The sequence below is a fragment of the Propithecus coquereli genome, unplaced genomic scaffold, assembly GCF_000956105.1.
Source record: "Propithecus coquereli isolate 6110/MARCELLA unplaced genomic scaffold, Pcoq_1.0 Scaffold251, whole genome shotgun sequence".
In the NCBI taxonomy this organism is placed as follows: Eukaryota; Metazoa; Chordata; class Mammalia; order Primates; family Indriidae; genus Propithecus; species Propithecus coquereli.
In genome coordinates this window covers 2,628,023-2,647,685 of record NW_012148075.1, presented here as the reverse complement: position 1 = coordinate 2,647,685, position 19,663 = coordinate 2,628,023, and the positions used below count along the sequence as shown (strand labels likewise).

The 19,663-nt window shown below is 39.0% G+C and overlaps 1 protein-coding gene across 2 annotated transcripts in view; it reads right to left on the bottom strand.

Moving 5' to 3' along the window:
* Positions 1–17,691, bottom strand: part of PDCD6IP (programmed cell death 6 interacting protein) — a 76,281-nt gene extending 58,590 nt beyond the window's left edge. For both annotated transcript variants that reach the window (XM_012646876.1, XM_012646877.1), the window contains exons 1-3: positions 17,271–17,691; positions 4,030–4,084; positions 2,157–2,226 (exon numbers count right to left, since the gene is read on the bottom strand). In XM_012646876.1, coding sequence (XP_012502330.1) covers positions 2,157–2,226; positions 4,030–4,084; positions 17,271–17,479 — 334 coding nt within the window. In that variant the 5' untranslated portion in view covers positions 17,480–17,691. The remainder of the gene's footprint in view (positions 1–2,156; positions 2,227–4,029; positions 4,085–17,270) is intronic.
* Positions 17,692–19,663: the final 1,972 nt, after the last annotated feature.

Genomic DNA, 19,663 nt, shown 5'->3' with positions numbered 1-19,663 from the left:
CCGGCTAATTTTTTCTATATATATTTTTAGCTGTCCAATTAATTTCTTTCTATTTTTGGTAGAGACGGGGGTCTCGCTCTTGCTCAGGCTGGTCTCGAACTCCCGAGCTCAGAACGATCCGCCCGCCTCAGCCTCCCAGAGAGCTAGAATTACAGGTGTGAGCCACCGCGCCCGGCCCACCTGGGGGTATTTTCAAAGCTACTAATTCTAGTGCCCTATCCTGAAATTTCCTCCTATCACATCTGGCATTCTGTATCTTCATTTTTAAAGATAAATCAGTATCATTAACATTTTTCCCCAGGTAATTCTAATATGTAGCCAGGTTTGGGAACCATTGGACTATGTATCACCTTTGAAACTCTTCTGGCATTCACTTCCTTGTCTTTATTTTTCCCTGGTTCCTGTAACATCTGAAAGCTTTTTTTCAGCCTCATTCCCAGAACCTCTTCCTCTATTTCCCCTGAATATTATGTTTCCTAGCTCCAGCTTTCACACTTTTCTCAGTCTATTATCTGCCAGAATAGATAAATTTATTATTACCTAATGATAACTATTTCCAAATCTGTATCTCTTCCTTTCTGTGCTTTAATCCATTATTTCCAAATGCCAGAGAAATTTCTACCCAGACATCATACAGACAAGTCCAACTCAACCCTGTCTATTGAAAGGAATAAACATTTCCAACAGGTCAAACCAAGTTATAAATCTCAGAATCAACCCTCAATTCCTACTCTTCCCTCAGACTGACAGTCAGCAAATCCAGTCAATTTCACCTCTAAAATGTCTCTCAAATCCATCTTTTCTCCTCTGACCCACATATACTACCTTGTCTAACCTTATCCTCTCTCATCAGTCTCCTAACTGGTCTGTTTCTCTCTAGTCCCTGGAGTTAGGCTTTCTGGATTCATATCCCAGCTTCATTAAATCCTAACCATATGACCTTACAAAATCACTTCATCTTTTTAAGCCAGTTTGCTCAACTGGTAATAATAATGCCTTTCCTCAATAAGCTGTGGGGGAATTCACGTAAGATAATATACGTAAAGCCCCTTCCACAGTGCCTGGGTAGAATAAGCACTCAATAAACATTAGCTATTAATATATAAGAGGGAAAGAGTACAAATTCGGGAGTATAATATTCACAACTCTTCACAGTCTACTTTCCAATATCATCACCCTCAATAATCCCTAATTCAACCTACGGTTTCAAGCCATAATTATTATAATATACACTAGATAATATTATATAATATTTCCATATCCTCACCTATACATAAGCACATGTCTTATATATACACACCTTATATAAGAGATATAGATATATAATAAATATATGTAGATATGTCATATGTATGTACTATATACTATATATCTACATACTATATATCTATACCTCTTAGGTATATAAAATGTTTATGTATACCTTAATATGGATTATATAAGATATACTGTAATATATACTATATAAGGCATATATAAGTATATATATATAAGTATGCCTTACATAGTATATATAATGTATATATCATATATATTATATTACATTATACATTATTATTCATTGCTGCTAATACTTATTGAGCACTGTTCTAAGGACTTTATATATATTCACTCATTTAATACACTTAAGATCCCAATGAGATAAACAGTATTAACCCCACTTCACAGATAAGAAAATTAAGGCACAGAGAGGTTATCTTGCTCAGGCTAGTAGATCAAAAAGCCTTTGCCCTTCTGACCTTTGGTTATGATGTTGTACCTACAATATTATTTTCTACCTGGAAAAAACAAATTCATCCCTCAAGGCCTAACTCAAACATTGCTTGCTTTCAACAAGTAGAATTAACTTCTTCCTCATCTATGTTCTCATGAGTTCGTTCACAGGCTGATATAGTACTGTATTACATTTTAGAATGATGAACTGTTTTCCCAACCAGACTAAATACAACTATCTTACTCATTTTTATAACTAGGACAGTGCCTGGCAAGGTATAGGCTCTCTACAAATATTTCAAAATTGCATTGAAAGTTGAAGTTAAAAAGGAAATGAGATGTAAAATATTTTAGTATTTACAAAGGGTCATTAGGAGAGCAAACTTAAAAACCAAAAACAATGCAAAGTAATTTAGACCAAGTTTCCTATCATTTTTACATACCCAATTTCACAGATCCTCCAAAAAGCGAACCTTTATCAAAAGCATCCTTCCAGGTAAATGTCAAGCAGATCTGGAGAGAATGAGAGAAAATAGAAAATAATATTACCTTCCTGGATCTCATTAAATATTAAGTCTCTTTTGAAGAAAAATCCACAATGAGGAAAAAGACAAAAGCTCAACCTATCTAAAACATTATCTCGTCTAACAAACTCCTTTCTTCTCCTAGACCATAAATTTTTATTTTTTTAAGAAGTAAAACACTGGCACTGGGATATTTCAAACGGTCATTCTTCCTCAGTAATCATAAATATCATCTTATTCATCTTCACAGACACAAAATGGCTTTAACAGAACAAGTTAATAAAATGCTTATAAAATAAGCCAAGAGAAGCAAAGGCAATAAATAAAGTAAATACTATAGATACTCTAGAAGATTAAAAACAACTATTCCACGATGACAAAAGTAGGAGAATGTTTACTTCAGGGGGATAGGATGAGATAATATTTTATTTCTTGATCTGGGTGGTGGTTATACATGCATATTCACTTTGGGAAGATGCAAGCTATACACATGGTTTCTTCACTTTTCCCTATGTATGTTATACATGAATAAAAATTTTACTGTATAAAAAAACTGTATCTCTCCTTCTAAAACAAATATACCATATATGAAGGCTAAAAAGAACTTAGTCTCATTTAAATTATTTATTGCAGTCCAACATAAAAATTTTTTAATGCTGGAATAGGAAAATTTTCAAACATACACAAAACTAAAGAGAATAAAAAAAATGACTCCTACTTACTCATCAGCAGCTTTAGCCTTTTGTCCTTCTTGATTCATCTACCCCTATACTTCCTCTGCCCCCACACACCTAGCCATTCACACATACTTTTTTTCCCGGTATTTTTTTTTTTTTTGAGACAAGCATCTCACTCTGTTGCCCAGGCTAGAGGGCTGTGGCTTCAGCCTAGCTCCCAACAACCTCAAACTCCTGGGCTCAAGCAATTCTCTTGCCTCAGCCTCCCGAGTAGCTGGGACTACAGGTGTGTACCACCACACCCAGCTAATTTTTACTATTTTTAGTAGAGACAGGGTCTCACTCTTGCTCAGGCTGTTCTCAAACTCCTGAGCTCAAGCAATCCTCCCACCTCGGCCTCCCAGAGTGCTAGGATTACAGGCATGAGCCACTGCGCCCGGCTTCCTGGTATACTTAAAAGCAAATCTCAACATGTAATTATTTGACCTGTAAAAACTTTAGTACGAGAATGTTTAAAGTACTTTAATTATAATATTTTTTAATTTAAAAGTATCACACAATTTCAAAATTTTTATCAAGTCTCCAAAATAAAACTGTAAGAAATTCTCAGCATTTTCAACATCTAGCCTTTAACCGAAAATAAAAATGACATTCTTACAGTGTAACATCCAATCATAACAGCATTTGCAACTTTTAAATGCAAATGTAATTTGTGCCAATAATTTTTAAAGCACATAAACTAAGACTAGTATTTCCTGAATTATGCAGTTTCCTTAATTCTGTAAAAGTCAAGGGGAAGGACATAGCAGATTAATCAGTCAAAAGATCCTACTGATATAAAGTGCAGTCCAAAACAAAATGCAGTCCAATGCCCTATATGAGCCCCACAAGTCTGAATTTCAGAGAGAATAGAATTCCAGGAGACTCTTTCTCTTTCAGAAGGACATAGATTCTATGAGACTGACCTAAAAGCTTCTAACTTATATAAAACTATCTCATAAACACCTAAAGGCAGTGAAGAAGCATAACTTATTTTAATAAAATGATACTATTAGTGGAAGAAAATGGGTGACTTGCCAGTACCACATAACCTTAAAACAAAATTAATGACTTACCTGATTTTCAGAAAACGGAAATTTGGGTTCAATGGAACAAATCTGATCATAATATCTAAAAAACAAAGCAAAATTAATAATTATCAGTGCTAAATATCACATGCATTTGTTAATATAACTAATTTAAGAGTATATAAAAATTATTAATGCTTACTTTGAGTGGCCCACAAATCAATCAGCTATTTTAAAGTTAATAAACATAGTCCTTTAACGTGTAAACCAGGAGCTAAAATATATGCAATGAAAAAACTATAACCAGCTGGGCACGGTAGTGCACATCTATAGTCCCAGCTACTCGGGAGGCCAAGGTGGGAGGACCTCTTGAGCCCAGGAGTTCAAGACCAACCTGGGCAACATAGCAAAATCCCATCTCTAAAATAAATAATATGTAAAATAAAATAAGTAAAAATAAAAAAATAAAAAATAGGCTGAGCGCAGTGGCTCACACCTGTAATCCCAGCACTCTGGGAGGCCAAGGTGGGAGGATCACTTGAGGCTAGGAATTCAAGACCAGCCTGAGCACAAGCAAGACCCTGTCTCTACAAAAAACAGAAAAATTAGTCAGGTGTCGTGGTGTGCACTTGTAGTCCTAGCTACTCGGGAGTCTGAGGCAGGAGGATCACCTGAGTCCAGGAGTTTGAGGTTGAGGTGAGCTATGATGACACTACTGCACTCTAGCCCAGGCAACAGAGCAAGACCCTGTCTCTAAAAAATAAATAAACAAAATAAAAAATAAAACTTTGAATAAAAACTCATACCTACTACCACGGAAAAATATTTATGAACTATTACTGGCTAAAAATAAACCAATATTCGCTCAGGAAACCAATGTATTTCTTAAAATACTATTTCTTACTAAGATATCTATATTTATATCGGTTAGACAAATTAAAATCTTTGGTAAACTGCTGATTTAAAACAGGTCTGCCAAGTTTCAAATATGTTTTAGGTATGTCCTCTTCTGTCCATCTCCACCACTGCCAAACGGCTCATCAAAGCTACCACTCTTTCATGTGGACTAATCTTAAAGTTTCCTAGCCAATCTCCCCATCTCTTTTCTCATTCTGTCCAATCTATTCTCCACACAGCAGCCAGAATGATGACTAAACATAAAACAAGACACTTCACCCTTATCAGGGTGAGCTTTCAGCTAACATGTCTGGTGAGAAAGGGAGGGGCCTGACCCTGAAAAGGGTTAGGGTCAAGCTTTCTAATTGGCCTCTAATCTTTCCTCCTTTCCTTTCTCCCTTATACCACCCACCCCTTCATTGGGACTATCTTTCCCATGGTTATTTCTGGGAGCAAGTTTTCAGAGGGAGCGGAGGAAAACATGTCTGAGACCAAGCTTCTGGCTGGCCTGACTATGAGTTTGGTTACAAACAAGAAGAACAGGGCAATTAAGTAAATAAATACATTGAAGATAATGGGAGCAGGGTTTCTCACTGTCAAAGAAAAGAATTATAAATATGGGAAGGCAGAAGGCTACGATAAACCTTGCAGTTTTGGACTGGGATTGGAGGCATCAGTGTACAGTCATTTTTTAACGTAGTTGAGAGAAACAAAAACAGGTATAAATATGGATGTGTTTCCTAAAAGTATATGCTGAGAAGGCCTAGAAGCAATAACACCTCATAGTAGCAATAAGCATATCTAGTGCCCAAATAATGTTCTGCATTAAAAGGAGCCAGTCAGTGCTCCTTAGAGAAATATCTGACTTCAGGGCTGAGACTGAGAAAATTCAAGATTCAAACCTCAAACATCTTGCTATGCCAGAAAGTTAAGGAACTACTCAAAAAATGATGAGGACATGTCAAAAGGACACAGGAAATAGCTTTAAGGGGCTCCCAGTAGCAAAGTATAAAACCAATTTGTTAAATAAGTAACAGTAACAAATCGTAATCCATTGAGGAAAATGACAACACCATTCTGAAGTAAATAAAATAAATATCTAATAGGGAAAGCTCTGTATTGTAGATGGAGTTCAAAAAGTCAGGATTTGGTACTTTTAAGAGTATAATATCTGATTATGGTAAGATTCATCAATGGATGCTAAAATAATGAAAGCTTGGTGAGAAACAGGATATTACATAGTCTCAAAATATCTCCCCACAAAATAGTTAACTAATCAGTACAGCATACTTACTAAGTATAAGGTCAAGAAACCTGGCAAACATTATCTTAACCAAGTGATAAAAATTAACATTACCACTACAGGATAAATCAACATTTTGCTTTTTCTGATATGCACTAAAAAGAACACATCATTTCACTGGTACTCCTATACAAAAACTCATAAACCACAAGAAAATGTAAGACAAACCCTTATTGAAGGACATTCTATAAAGTAACTAGCCTATATTCTTCAAAAACGTCAAGGTCATGAAAGATGAGAAAACTAAGAAATTGTTCTAGACTGAAGGAGACTAAAGAGACATAACTAAATGAAATGCATGATCCTAGATTAGATCCTGAACCTGTAAATAACATTATTGAAGAAATCAGCAGAATTTGAATTAATTCTATGGATCAAATGATAATAATGAATCAATTTCCTGATTTTCAATTTCAATTTCCTGATTTTTGTACTGTGGTTACATAGGACAATATCCTGTACTTAGGAAATAAACTTTGAAGTATTAAGTAGTGAAACCCTTTAATGGATTCCCATTATACTTAAAATTACATCCAAAAATTTTGATAAGGTCTTGCATTATCTGGCCATCATCCAACTTTCCAGCCTCATCTCAGGATATTCACCATACATTCTTGTCACTAAATTATATGCTCTCCTAGCTCAGGGTCTTCGTTTTTTTCCCTCTCTACCTGGAAACCTTTCCCATTCCCATTTCCCACTTTTGTCTAGATTGACATGTCTTCAAAGAAACTTCTCATTCATTCATTCATTCAACACATACATAGTAAGAGCTTACTATCCACCAAACACAATTTTAGGACATTGGGAATTCAGCAGTAAACATACATTTAAAAATGTGCCCTTGTGAAGCTTTCAGAGAGGAAGACAAACAAGATAAAGAAGTAAAATTATGGTATGATACTCTGGTCTCCAACCCCCAGGCCCAGGCCACGGACTAGTACAAGTCATGGTCTGTTAGGAACCAGGCCACACAGCAGGAGGTGAGCAGTGGGTGAGCAAGTGAAGCTTCGTGTATATTCACAGCAGCTCCCCATCGCTTGCATCACTGCCTGAGCTCCACCCCATCAGATCAGCAGTAACATTAGTCTCATAGGAGTGTGAACCCTACTGCAAACTGTGCATGTGAGGGATCTAGATTGTGCACTCCTTATGAGAATCTAATTCCTGATGATCTGAGGTGGAGCTGAGGTGGTGATGCTAGTCTGGGGAGCAGCTGTAAATACAGATTATCATTAGCAGAGAGGTTTGACTGCACAATAAATGTCATGCACTTGATTCATCCCGAAACCATCCCCGCACGCTGCCCCTCATCCGTGGAAGAACTGTCTTCCATGAAACCAGTCCCTGGTGCCAAAAAGGTTCGGGACCGCGGGTATAATAGATAAATAATATCTATGATATCATAGAGAAGTGCTATGGAGAATAAAGAGGTAAGAGGAATAAAGAGCATGTCAGGGGTGAGGTGATAAGGCTGTGGTTTTAAATAACATGGTCATTTGACTACATGAAAAATTTGTTTTAAAAATGTTAAAACAGCATGAATAGAGAAGACATGGAATGGGTGATAAAGTGAGCCATGCAGATGTCTGAGGAAAAAGCATTACCGATCTAGGGAATGCAAGTGTCAACATCCTGGGACGAGAGTGAACCTAAGAATGTACTGGTTAGGTAAGGAGGCCAATATGGACGTAGAGTGAGCAGAGGAGAAAATAGTGGGAGACGAAGTCAAAGAAGTAATGATGCCTTGAGTATTACTGTAAGACTTTAGGCTTTTACTGTATAGTGTGACAGAGTGAACCATCAGAAGGGTTGGACAAAAGAATAATATGATCTAAGTTGTTTTCATAGATTCACCATGGTTGCTATGTAGAAAACCAACTGCAGGTGTGCAAGGGCAGAGGTAGAGAGATCAGTTAGGAAGCTACTGCAGTAATCCAGTCAAGAGATGATGCTAGCATGGACCAACATGGTCCATTGGTGGCAGAAGTGATAAAAGTCAATCTAACTCCTTTTTTATGTTAGTTCCCTCTCCATTTATAACTTTAGGTCCCTGAACATTTCCTTCATAGGTTTTATCATATGCCATTTATTTGTGGGATTATGTTTAATGTCCTTCTCTCAAAGGATTCTAAATTCCATGAGAGGAGAAACTGGATCTATTTGCTGTTTTGTTGCTACACCTAAGCAAATGAATCAGTAAAATTCAAAGTTTTCAAAAAAACAGACTTTTTTTCTATCTCTAAAAAGTAAAACCTAGGATTCTCTGTTTTGAGAATGAACAGGAGCTATCCAAGACCATGCCCATATGGAGAGAAAAGTAAGTGCAAAGGGTGCAAGGCAACAGCATGCCCAAAGGTGTGCCTGGCACAGCAAGGAGGCCAATATGGCTATAGAGCAGGGATTGGCAAACTTTTTCAGAAAAGCAATATTCTAGGCTCTGCTGGGAAAAGGGCAATATCAAGTATTTAATAAGTATGCAAGTACTTACATAACTAGAGAGAAAACTCTTGCTCTGCCTTGTATCCTTTTTGCCTGGGTTGGGCCATCCCAAACAGTGAGCACATTAGGTGTACAATTCTCCAGGTGCCATCAGCTAGAGACATTCTCCTAAGGAAAAGTGCCCATCTGATGGAGAATCCCTACTCCAAGAGAGCCTAGTCATTCCTACTTGGGCACCTGGCACAGCTGGCTGGAGGGGAGGTAATCTGCTGAGTCACCAATTCCCAGACTGAGATTCCACCATTTAGTGGCAAACCATTGCCAGGCAAAGTACCCAACGTGTGGGCAGCACCAGAGCAAGCCTGGGCAGCAGTAAAGCATAGCAGGCCAGGGAGGCAGGAACTGCAAGCAAAGAAAAAACGGAGCAGAGGGAAATGCCTCAACTAGGTCTCTAAGCTCACAATGCTAACCCACTGGAAAAGCACCCATAGGCCATACAAAAACAGGCAGTTAGGCAGGGCTTATGTTGCCATCTGTTGTCATAAAGCAAGCAAGGAAGGAAGCAGCAGGAAATGAAGTGACTTGTCAGAAAAAGAAGAATGGCTAAACAGAATGTACTAAATTTTTTGTACCCATTCTCTTCACTCCAAAGTTTTTGATGTCAACTCACAAAATCTGAGTTGCATAGGGAAATAGCACATTTATATTCTATATTTAAGTGATTAGAAGCTATATAATAGAATCCTCAAAGAAAAATGGCTATCTTAAGACAGGTTATGGAAATTGAAATAAAAGCATAACAGGAGGTCAGTCACTGAATATCAACAATGTCTGACCAGCATGTAGCAAACCCTGACAAAACAAGAGATACCCAACTAATAATGCTTTACAAAAGAAAGCAGCTATTGCTAACTGAGGTTACCAAAAGCAAAAAGCAAAGTGCTGTTCCTAAAGAACCAAATACAATGAGCTACTCTTTCAATATAATTCCACAATATATTACCCCTTACAGTTCTGAGCATAGATCTCAAGTATCAAAGCTCTCTAGAGAGAGAACTCACAGAAACAAGAGAATCTGCCACACCCTCCTCTTCATCATTTAAATAGGCTTTACTATATCAGCAGACTCTAGCCTAGACTGTATCTCTAAGGAAGCAGACCTAGGCTGCATGTTTTCCACAGGTAGGAAAATGGAAAGCCAGTATTCTAAGCCAGAGTTGGCAAAAAAAAAAAAATAGTCCATTATGGGAAACAATGCTACAAAGGATCAATATCTTTATAGATTCTATTTTAGAAATATGTGAAATTTTTAACAACTATAAAATCCTAAACATAATTAAAAGGTATGATGCCATAGTGGACAGAGCTCAGGCTTTCACAAACAACCCTGAGTTTGAATCCCAACTACTGGCTGTGTGACCATGTACAAGTTATTCGACCTCTCTAAACTCTTCCTAAAGTAAAGGTATATACCTCCTTCAAGCCTGAGGAACAAATTACACGGTATACTGTATATTAAATGCTTTAAACAGTCCCTACACATACAGACAGTACATGTGTGATAAATGGTAGCTATCAATTATTATTTTGCAACTAGGTAGAAGTGTTCTACAGTATTTTATAAAACTCAATCACTTTGGCACAAATATATAATAGCTCAATTTAAAAATCTCATGGGGATAAAAACTAGGAAATAAATACATTTCTTTGAAAATGACAAAGAGACATAAAAGGACAAATTCCCATTTGAAATTTTAGTTTTAGGCCAGGCATGGTGGCTCACACCTATAATCCCAGCACTCTGGGAGGCCAAGGTGGAAGGATCGCTTGAGGCCAGGAGTTCAAGCCTACTCTGAGCAACATAATAAGACTCCATCTCTAAAAAAATAGAAAAAATTAGCTAGGCATGGTAGTATATGCCTGTAGTCCTACCTAATCGGAATGCTAAGCCAGGAGAATCGCTTGAGGCTGGAAGTTGGAGGGTGCAGTGAGCTGCGATCACACCATCACACTCTAGCCTGGGCAACAAAGCAAGACCTTGTCTCAAAAAAAAAAAAAAAAAGACCAGTTCGTGCAACATAGTGAGACCTCATCTCCACAAAAAAAATTTTTAAAAATTAGCCAGCCATGGTGGTGGGCATCTATAGTTCTATCTACTGGGGAGGCTGAGACGAGAAGACCACTTGAGCCCAGGAGTTGGAGGCTGCAGTGAACTGTGATTACACCACTGCATCCCAGCCTGGCCAACAGAGCGAGATCCTGTCTCAAAAAATAAATAAATAATTTTTTTTTAAAAAAAGGTCATTTTAGTTTAAAAAAAAATTTAAGGGAAAGGTGTAAAGATCAAGAACTTGGTTAATCCACACAACCCTACTCAGCTCTAATCTACATTTAGAGCTATGCAACTCCAGATCATTAATGAAGCACTGTTGCAGCAGAGTATGGTAGAAAGTAACTAGCCAAACAGTCAGGACCTCAGCCTAGTTTTGCCACAAAGTTAGCTGTGTGGACTTAAACCTCCTGTGTAAAACACAGTAGAACACAGTAGATTACACAGAATGATGACAGTCCTGGCAAGCTATTTTATTTACTAAACATCAGAAAAGTCAAAACACAGAAAACAAATCAGATTTTGAATCTTCCTGTAAATTTTTATGTTTATTCATCTATGCAGAGTAAAATTACTGAGCCAAAAAGGTCTGGCAACTACAGATATTCCTTGAGACCAGAGACCAAGTATAAAATAACATAATATAATCTTTATATCCTCCATACTGTCTCCTATAGTGTGGCTCACATAAACTCTCCATTAGTATTAGATTAACAAATTGTAGCAATATCATTGGCACTAATATCACAATATCTTCACCCCTAAACCAACAATCAGAATGTAAGCAACAGCTGTGAAGTAAAATGGAACAGCAATATTTTGTTTCCTGATCTATAAAGTACTAGTGCTTGGGAAATATTTCAGAAATTACAACACTAGTTTCATCAACTTCATTATATAAATGAAAAAGATACTGCTAAATGCAACAAACTAAATATTAACCCACAAAAGGATGAGAGATAAATCTGTTTAAATTTCACAAAATCTACATAAACAACTCTTAGATTAAAGGAAATAAAACTGAAAGTGCAAACTATTAAAAAGTAATATCCCTAAGAATACTAAATATCATAACCAGTAGGATGCAGCCAATGCAGACTAAGAAAAAACATACAGTTCTAAAATAAATATATTAAAAAAACAAAAAAGATAGAAAACCATTCAATATAAAAAGACAGAAAAAGAGGACAAAGAAAATAGAAGAAAGGGAAGGGCGTGGTGGCTCACGCCTGTAATCCTAGCACTCTGGGAGGCCGAGGTGGGTGGATCGCTCAAGGTCAGGAGTTCAGGAGTTCAAGACAAGCCTGAGCAAGAGCGAGACCCCCGTCTCTACTAAAAATAGAAAGAAATTATCCGGACAACTAAAAATACATATATAGAAAAAATCAGCCGGGCATGGTGGCACATGCCTGTAGTCCCAGCTACTCGGGAGGCTGAGGTAGGAGGATCGCTTGAGCCCAGGAGTTTGAGGTTGCTGTGAGCTAGGCTGAAGCCACGGCACTCTAGCCCAGGCAACAGAGTGAGACTCTGTCTCAAAAAAAAAAAAAAAAAAAAAGAAAATAGAAGAAAGGAATGAAAAAAGCAGAAAATAAACCAGAAAGGCTTGGTTTTAAGAAAAAGGTGGCTGCAAACCTTTAGCAAATCTGATGGGAGAAAATCGCACATAACACATGTACAACATTAGGAATAAGAAAAAAATCTTAACTACAAATTATTAGGAGGCAAAAATATTTTGCAAAAACTTCAGTGTGACAAAAGATACCATAAACATAGTTGAGAGAAAAGAAACACATTAGAAGATTCTTGCAACATACATAATGGAAAAAGGATAAATATCCAGAAAACGCAAATAACTCCTACAAATCAATAAGGAAAAAAACAACCCAATAGAAAATGGGCAAAAGAAAAGAGCAGGCAATCACAGCAAAAGAAACTAAGTGACCGATAAACATAAAATGCTCAACCTCAACAAAATGAGGGCAATGCAAACTAAAACAAGCTATCATCTCTCACCCATCAGTTTAGCAAAAAGCACTAATTTAAATTATTAATCAGTGAGTATTAGCAAGCAAGTGGAGGACTAAAAACCTCACATATACCTGCTGATGGGAATGTAAATTGTTACAAACATTATGGACAGCTGAAAATGCAGACACCCTCCTCTTCCACTTCAACAAAGAAATCTGAATAAATGTCCTTCTTTGCTCCTTCCCAAAATCCGCCTAAAAAAAGAATTTAAAAATGTAAAAGATGTATCTATATTGGACCCCAGTACTGATAACTACATTTCTGCCTTGTTCCTTAGGACCTAAGTTCCGCTCTTGGCTACTTATCCCAGTATTCTGGGATCTAGGATTCCCTTTCAGTGACATAGTCCTGCCCCAGAACTCCAATCTAGAGCCCGAAGTTTAACTGCTTTCTGAGATACTGTCCTGATGCCAACAGCCTGCCTGGACCTCTAAATCTTACCCATTCTTAGAGTTCTTGGGGCTGGTCTCTACTTTTCCTTCAGTGTCACTCCTGCTTCCTTATTATTCTCCCCACCACAGTTGCTGGGACACACCTGTACCTATTGTCCTTCTCGCTATCCCTCCCATCTATGTACTACCACAGCTGAATGGCCCACGCCCAGCCACTGACATTTGACACACTGTGCATTTTAGTGGCTACTATACAAGGTGTGAATATAGAAGTGCTTTTAAGCATTGACTTTTACTTTAACATCTAGGAGGATTTGTTTGGAGTCCACGTAGCCTAGTCTCCTGCATTATTTCATCCCTTAGCCTACCTTTCCTAGAAATTTTGAAAATCTACTTTTGAAAGTTTATTTTATTTTTACTTTTTTAACATTTAATTTACTAAATGGTATTTTTTAAATTACTTTCACAGTACTGCTTTCCACCTTGATCTCTAAACATTTGACTTCATTAGTCCCTCCTTCTCTAACCAGAAGTGACTTCAAGCACTTCAGAAACTGTGGTAGGCTGAATTACGGCCTACCAAAAGACATCCCTGGAACCTGGGAATACTGCTTTCTGTGGTAAAGGATGTGATTAAGTTAAGGATCTTGAGATGGAGACATTATCCTGGGTAATCTGGATGGGTCCTAAATGTAGCCATAAGTATTCTTATAGAGAAAAGCTAAGGAAGATACTACCACATAGAAGAGGAGAAGGCAGTGTGACCACAGAGGCAGAGAATGGGGTGATGAAGCCACAGCAAAGGAATGCTGGCAGCCACCCGAAGGTGGAAGAGGCAAGGAGAGATTCTTCCCCAGAGCCTCTGGCAGGAGCATGGCCCTGCAGACACTCTGAAACTGATATTGGACTTCTGGCCTCCAGAACTATGAGAATAAATTTATAGGCTGTGCATGGTGGTTCATGCCGGTAATCCCAGCACTTTGGGAGGCTGACGCAGGAGGATCACTTGAGGCCAGGAGTTCTAGACCAGCCTGGGCAACATAGCAAGATCCCTTCTCTACAAAAAAAGTTTTTTTGTATGTTTTTTAATTAGCCAGGCATGATGATGCACCCAGCTACTTGGGAGGCTGAGACTGGAGGATCGCTCGAGCACAGGCTTCGAGGCTGCAGCGAAGTATGAGCACATCATTGTACTCTAGCCTGGGCAACAGAGCAAGACCCTGTCTCTATTAAAAAAAATAATTAAAAAGAATAAATTTGTTGTTTCAAGCACCAAAGAGGAAAAAAAAATGTAAAAGATGTAAATGCACATGGACAAAGAGAATGGGAAAGGAGATACAGCATACAGAGGTGTCAACAAGATTTTCTAAAAGGTGTAAAATGAATGAATGAAAAAGAAAAAGCTAAAAGCTAACTGCCTTAGAGGGAAAGGAAACAACAAAGTCAAGGCCAAACCAGAGAAGCCACAAAAAGATCTGAATTAAGAAGTATGAGGTAGGCTGGGCGCGGTGGCTCATGCCTGTAATCCTAGCACTCCGGGAGGCAGAGGCGGGCGGATTGTTTGAGCTCAGGAGTTGAGACCAGCCTGAGGAAGAGCGAAACCTCGTCTCTACTAAAAGTAGAAAGAAATTAGTTGGACAACTAAAAATATATATAGAAAAAAATTAGCCGGACATGGTGGCACATGCCTATAGTCCGGGCTACTCGGGAGGCTGAGGCAGGAGGATCGCTTCAGCCCAGGAGTTTGAGGTTGCTGTGAGCTAAGCTGACGCCACAGCACTCTAGCCTGGGCAACAAACAGAGTGAGACTCTGTCTCAAAAACAAAAAAAAAAAAGAAGTATGAGGTACCTCTAAAGATAGTTCAATTTGAGGCTGGAAAGAGAGGGTGTGGCTGAACACCTTGAAAGAAATCATCAGGCTTCCCATATCCTCTACTCTAAGGAGGGTAGAATAATGTTAGGGATATGAAGCACAGCTAAGGTGGGGATCGAGTACTACCAAGTAGAGAAGATAGGCATGAACAAGGAAAGGCTTGGGAGTGCTAGTTGCCTACATCATTATCAGTTCTACCCTTCTTCCTTACTAACAAAACTCCAGATTTTTAGCTGGGTATATGGCTGCCCATAATAAAAACTCTTTTTCCGGCTGGGTGCGGTGGCTCACGCCTGTAATCCTAGCACTCTGGGAGGCCAAGGCGGGGGTGGATCGCTCAAGGTCAGGAGTTGGAGACCAGCCACAGCACTCACTTTAGCCAGGGCAACAAAGCGAGACTCTGTCTCAAAAAAAAAAAAAAAAAAAAAACTCTTTTTCCTAGTATCTCTTCTAGGAGATGCAAACATACCTAATGGCCAATAAAATATGAGCCAGGTGTTGTGGAACAGTTTCCAGGAAACATCCTGAAGGCTGAGCCCTCTGCCTTTCTCCCTTCCTCCACCCCATTGTCTGGAATTTAAGTATGATTGCAACCTGACCTGAGAACAAGAACCATACTTTAGGATTTACAGAGCAGAAATCTGGAAGGAGTCTGAGGCCCCAATGAACTTCACACCCTTGAACTACCAGAACTACCTACCTGCCAACTTTTCACACAAGAATAAAATCCTAACTCACTCACTGATAATTTTATCTACCACATAGACATAAACCTAACCCTAATACAGGTGCCATACCAAAAACAGATCATATGAAAGATTGCATACCTGACTGTGAGATTCCCAACCTCCATTCCCCCAGATCAAATTTCAGGAGCTGATAACCAGACATTTTCATGGAAGGAGACAAGAAGCTCTCTCTCTAAAGAAACTGATAACGACAAAAGAAACAACACCGTGCTGGTATCTGGAGTTTCCAAAACAAAACAAAACAAAAAACCAGCAGAGTTCCCATCTGATCACCCTAGATCACCAATTGCCAAGGCTCTTCTAATCAACTTTTAGTTTAAAGCCACTCTATAAGGATATAGTACCATACAAATAAGTTTTGGGGAGGTTTTTTTTTTTTTGAGACAGAGTCTATGTGGCCCAGGCTGTCTTGAATTCCTGGGCTCAAGCAATCCTCCTGTCTCAGCCTCCCAAATAGCTGGGATTAAAGGTATGCACCAACATATCCACCACAAATGAGTTTTTCAGAATTCATTCTCATTAGTATCATACACATAAATGTATATTTTAGGCAATTTTAATAGAACACCTAGACAGTAATTTAAACACAACACTGAACTCTAGCCTGGGCAACAGAGTGAGACTCTGCCTCAAAAAAAAAAAGAAAAGAAAAGAGAAGAAAAATTGCTCTGAATTTTTTTCAAATATGTTAATTCCAAAGAATGGCTAAATATTCCTAGGTTAACCCAAAAGAAAAATACTTAAGTATCAGACTAATGATCCAGCCCAATAGTCTTTTGAGGGTTCAAAAGGTACCCTCATTAAATACAGCATGAGTTCAACAAACATTTGCTAAAATAACAAATTTACTCCATTATGTGCATACCTGTTTGTGAACAAACTGATTTTAAGCAACCTACTTTGAACGTTCTATTTCGTCACTCAAGTTTTATTTCAAATAATTGTAGCTCCTAATTTTCCGAATTCTACAACTGTCGTTTGATTACTTTGAACTTAGGAAGATGGTCCATTTCAAGTGGACAATGTAATAAGTAAAAAGCCGATATATGGTCCAGTGTCCCAATTTTCCCACTTCCCTGAAGCAACTACTGTTATGAAATTTAAATCTGGCCCAAGAAAGTCATAAGACAGTGAGAGAAGGCTTCAGTTAGAGACTCAAAAAGTGAAAACTAGTTCTGAGTAATTGTGGCAAGAGACATCGGTACGTGGCAGACTGTTCCTTCTAGGTATTGGATCGACGGAGCCTCGGCCAACCAAGCGCTGGGGCGGACAGGCAGGACGAGCGCGCAAGGGTCACTGCGGGCCCGTGAGGCCCTTCCTGCTCACCGAGAAAGAATGCAGACCACACCTACGCCCAGGCCAAACCAGGGCTGGGCTGGGCGGGGCGGCTCGGCCCAGGTTACCGGATTGAGGGAGGGAGGGAGGGAGGCAACAAGGGGGACGGCTAGGGGCGGCTGGCTGCACACAACCTCCCCACTCTCGGGCCCTCGCCCACCTCAGGAGCGTCTCAAGTGCGCCTTCGTGCTTGTCCAGCGGACGACCGACCGCGGCGCGGCGCAGCTTGCTCAGCTCCTCGGCCGCGCGGCAGTACTGGGCCTGCTCTTCCCCGCCGCTCGGGTACGTCTGCTGGATGAACTTCACCAGAGGCTTGGCCAGGTCCACCTCCGAGGTCTTTTTCAGCTGCACCGAAATGAATGTCGCCATGATAAGCGCCTCGGCCGCCGTTCGTGTCGAATAGACGGCGGGATGGCAAAGAGGTCCAAGGCGTTCGAGGTACCGCGCTGGCGGACTGGCGGACTGACGGGCTGACGGACGTGAGCTCGGCCTGCGCTTCGGGTCCGGCCACTTCCGGGAGCTGCGGCGCAGGCGCACTCTGCGCGGGGCCCTTTCGCCGTCCGCGGTCACGTGAAGGTGTCACGGCGTCGTGGGTTACCTGGGCCTAGCTCACCCTGCGCTGTGCTGTAAGATCCTGGCTTTGTCTGCATCTGGAATTCTTGCCTTACTTAGTGCCGCAGTGGGTGGACCGAGTACTTTCATGTAAGAATAACTGTTCCTCCACTCGAACAACCCCCTGCTGAAGTATTGCTGTTACTACCACCTGCGAGAGTTTGCGCCTAAATCCCCAAGACCTTACAGCCCCAGGGTTATTGTGACCTATGATAGTTAATTCAGCTATCATTGACGGGCCGCTGTGTACAGGTACTGAGTGCACAGCAAACCTAGTAGGTAAAGACCCTGCCATTGTGCCTGTCACAGTCAGGTAAGCACACAGACCTAAAGTAAACAAAAGAAGTATCATAAGGGAAAAAACAGGGTGCTTGGGATTTAGGATATTAAGGTGCCTTGGAGGAACCTAATTTAAACAAAATAATTAAACTAGGCTTTTTCCGAGAAAGTGAACTTAAAATAGCACCTGCAGTTTGAGAAGATGCTTGACATTAGAAGAGGGGAAGAGCGGACAGGGGTAGAGAGGCAAGGGAGAGCCTCCAGACCAACACAGTTTGCAAATGCCCTGAGAGGCAGCACTTCCCATGTTCAGTGAATGGAAAAAAAAGAAAAATGTGACAAGAACTTTAAAAGTAAACAGAGAAGGGAAGAAAATATAAGTTGAAAGAGTAAGCAGGCATCAAATCATTAGAACCTTGTAGTCCAAGCTAAAGAATTTGTTTAGTATAATAAATTCAAAGGAAGCTATAAATGACACTTAAATAATTTACATTACAATTTACATTTTTAAAAATAACATGTCCCACCCGTGGTGATGGCTGGTTCAGAACGGGGAATGTTGGTGCCTTTTGTGCTGCAAGTTAATGTTAAGAGGCTAATGTTTTAATCAAAATAAGCACTGACCTTAAATATAAAGATATGAGCTTTTCTCACGGGAAATTTTCTTTTTCATAAAACGGGTGTCAGAAATAACTGAAGAGCCAACAATGATGGTCCTTCCAAGTCAAGATTTTATCCTGATTGGAAATAGAGACATCTCAAGTTGAGAGAGCAGATTGGTTGAAAGCTTAACTTTTGTTCCCTCTTACTTCCTGCCAAATTTTAGGATAATTTGATTGTGAAAGAATGAATTTTCTGGACAGAAAAGGGGGAGGTAACAAATTGGTTAACAACAAAAAAACAAGTTCAGTGTTCATTGTATCATAGATCAGTGTTAAAACACTAAAATTGTAACCAAAATAAATGTCTTACATTACAAAGAAAAAAAAAAATAACACGTAAGCAATTTACATTTTTAAAAGGCCACCATATGGATCAATCTGATATTTTGTTTCTTTAGAGTATGAAGTATACAGTATCATCATATTTCAGGAAAAAATATTTAACTTGAATCTATCAGGCCTTTGCATCTAACACACAATTTATAAGAAATACAGCAGATAGACGAAAAAGTAAGTGATACTATGAGAAGTAAGCAAACAAATCTAGATGAAACATTCTGCTGTGTAACTGGCCTATCTCTTCAACAATTTATTGTCACGAAAAAAATCAACTGCTTTATGAAAGGAAATTAAGGGATATAACAGTGTGGATTGGATCTTGGTTTAAGCAAACTACCTATAAAATGCATTTTCAGGACCATTGAAGAAATTTGAATATAGATGGACTGAGTACTAGATAAGATGAAAGTGTATTGCCATGGAAAGGTGGAGATCATTAACTGAAAAGAGCAAGTCACAGAACAGCATGTATATTACAATATCTCATTTTGGTTAAAAAATGCATGTATGTGTATTTATGTACACAAAAAAAAATGATTTAGGAGGCTTTTACCCTAAGGTGTTAGCAGTTGTAATCCTTGGAAGTGGAATTGTATATTTTTATAATACTGTCTTTATTTTTACCTATCTTTTTCTGTAATTTTTACAGCACATGTACTAC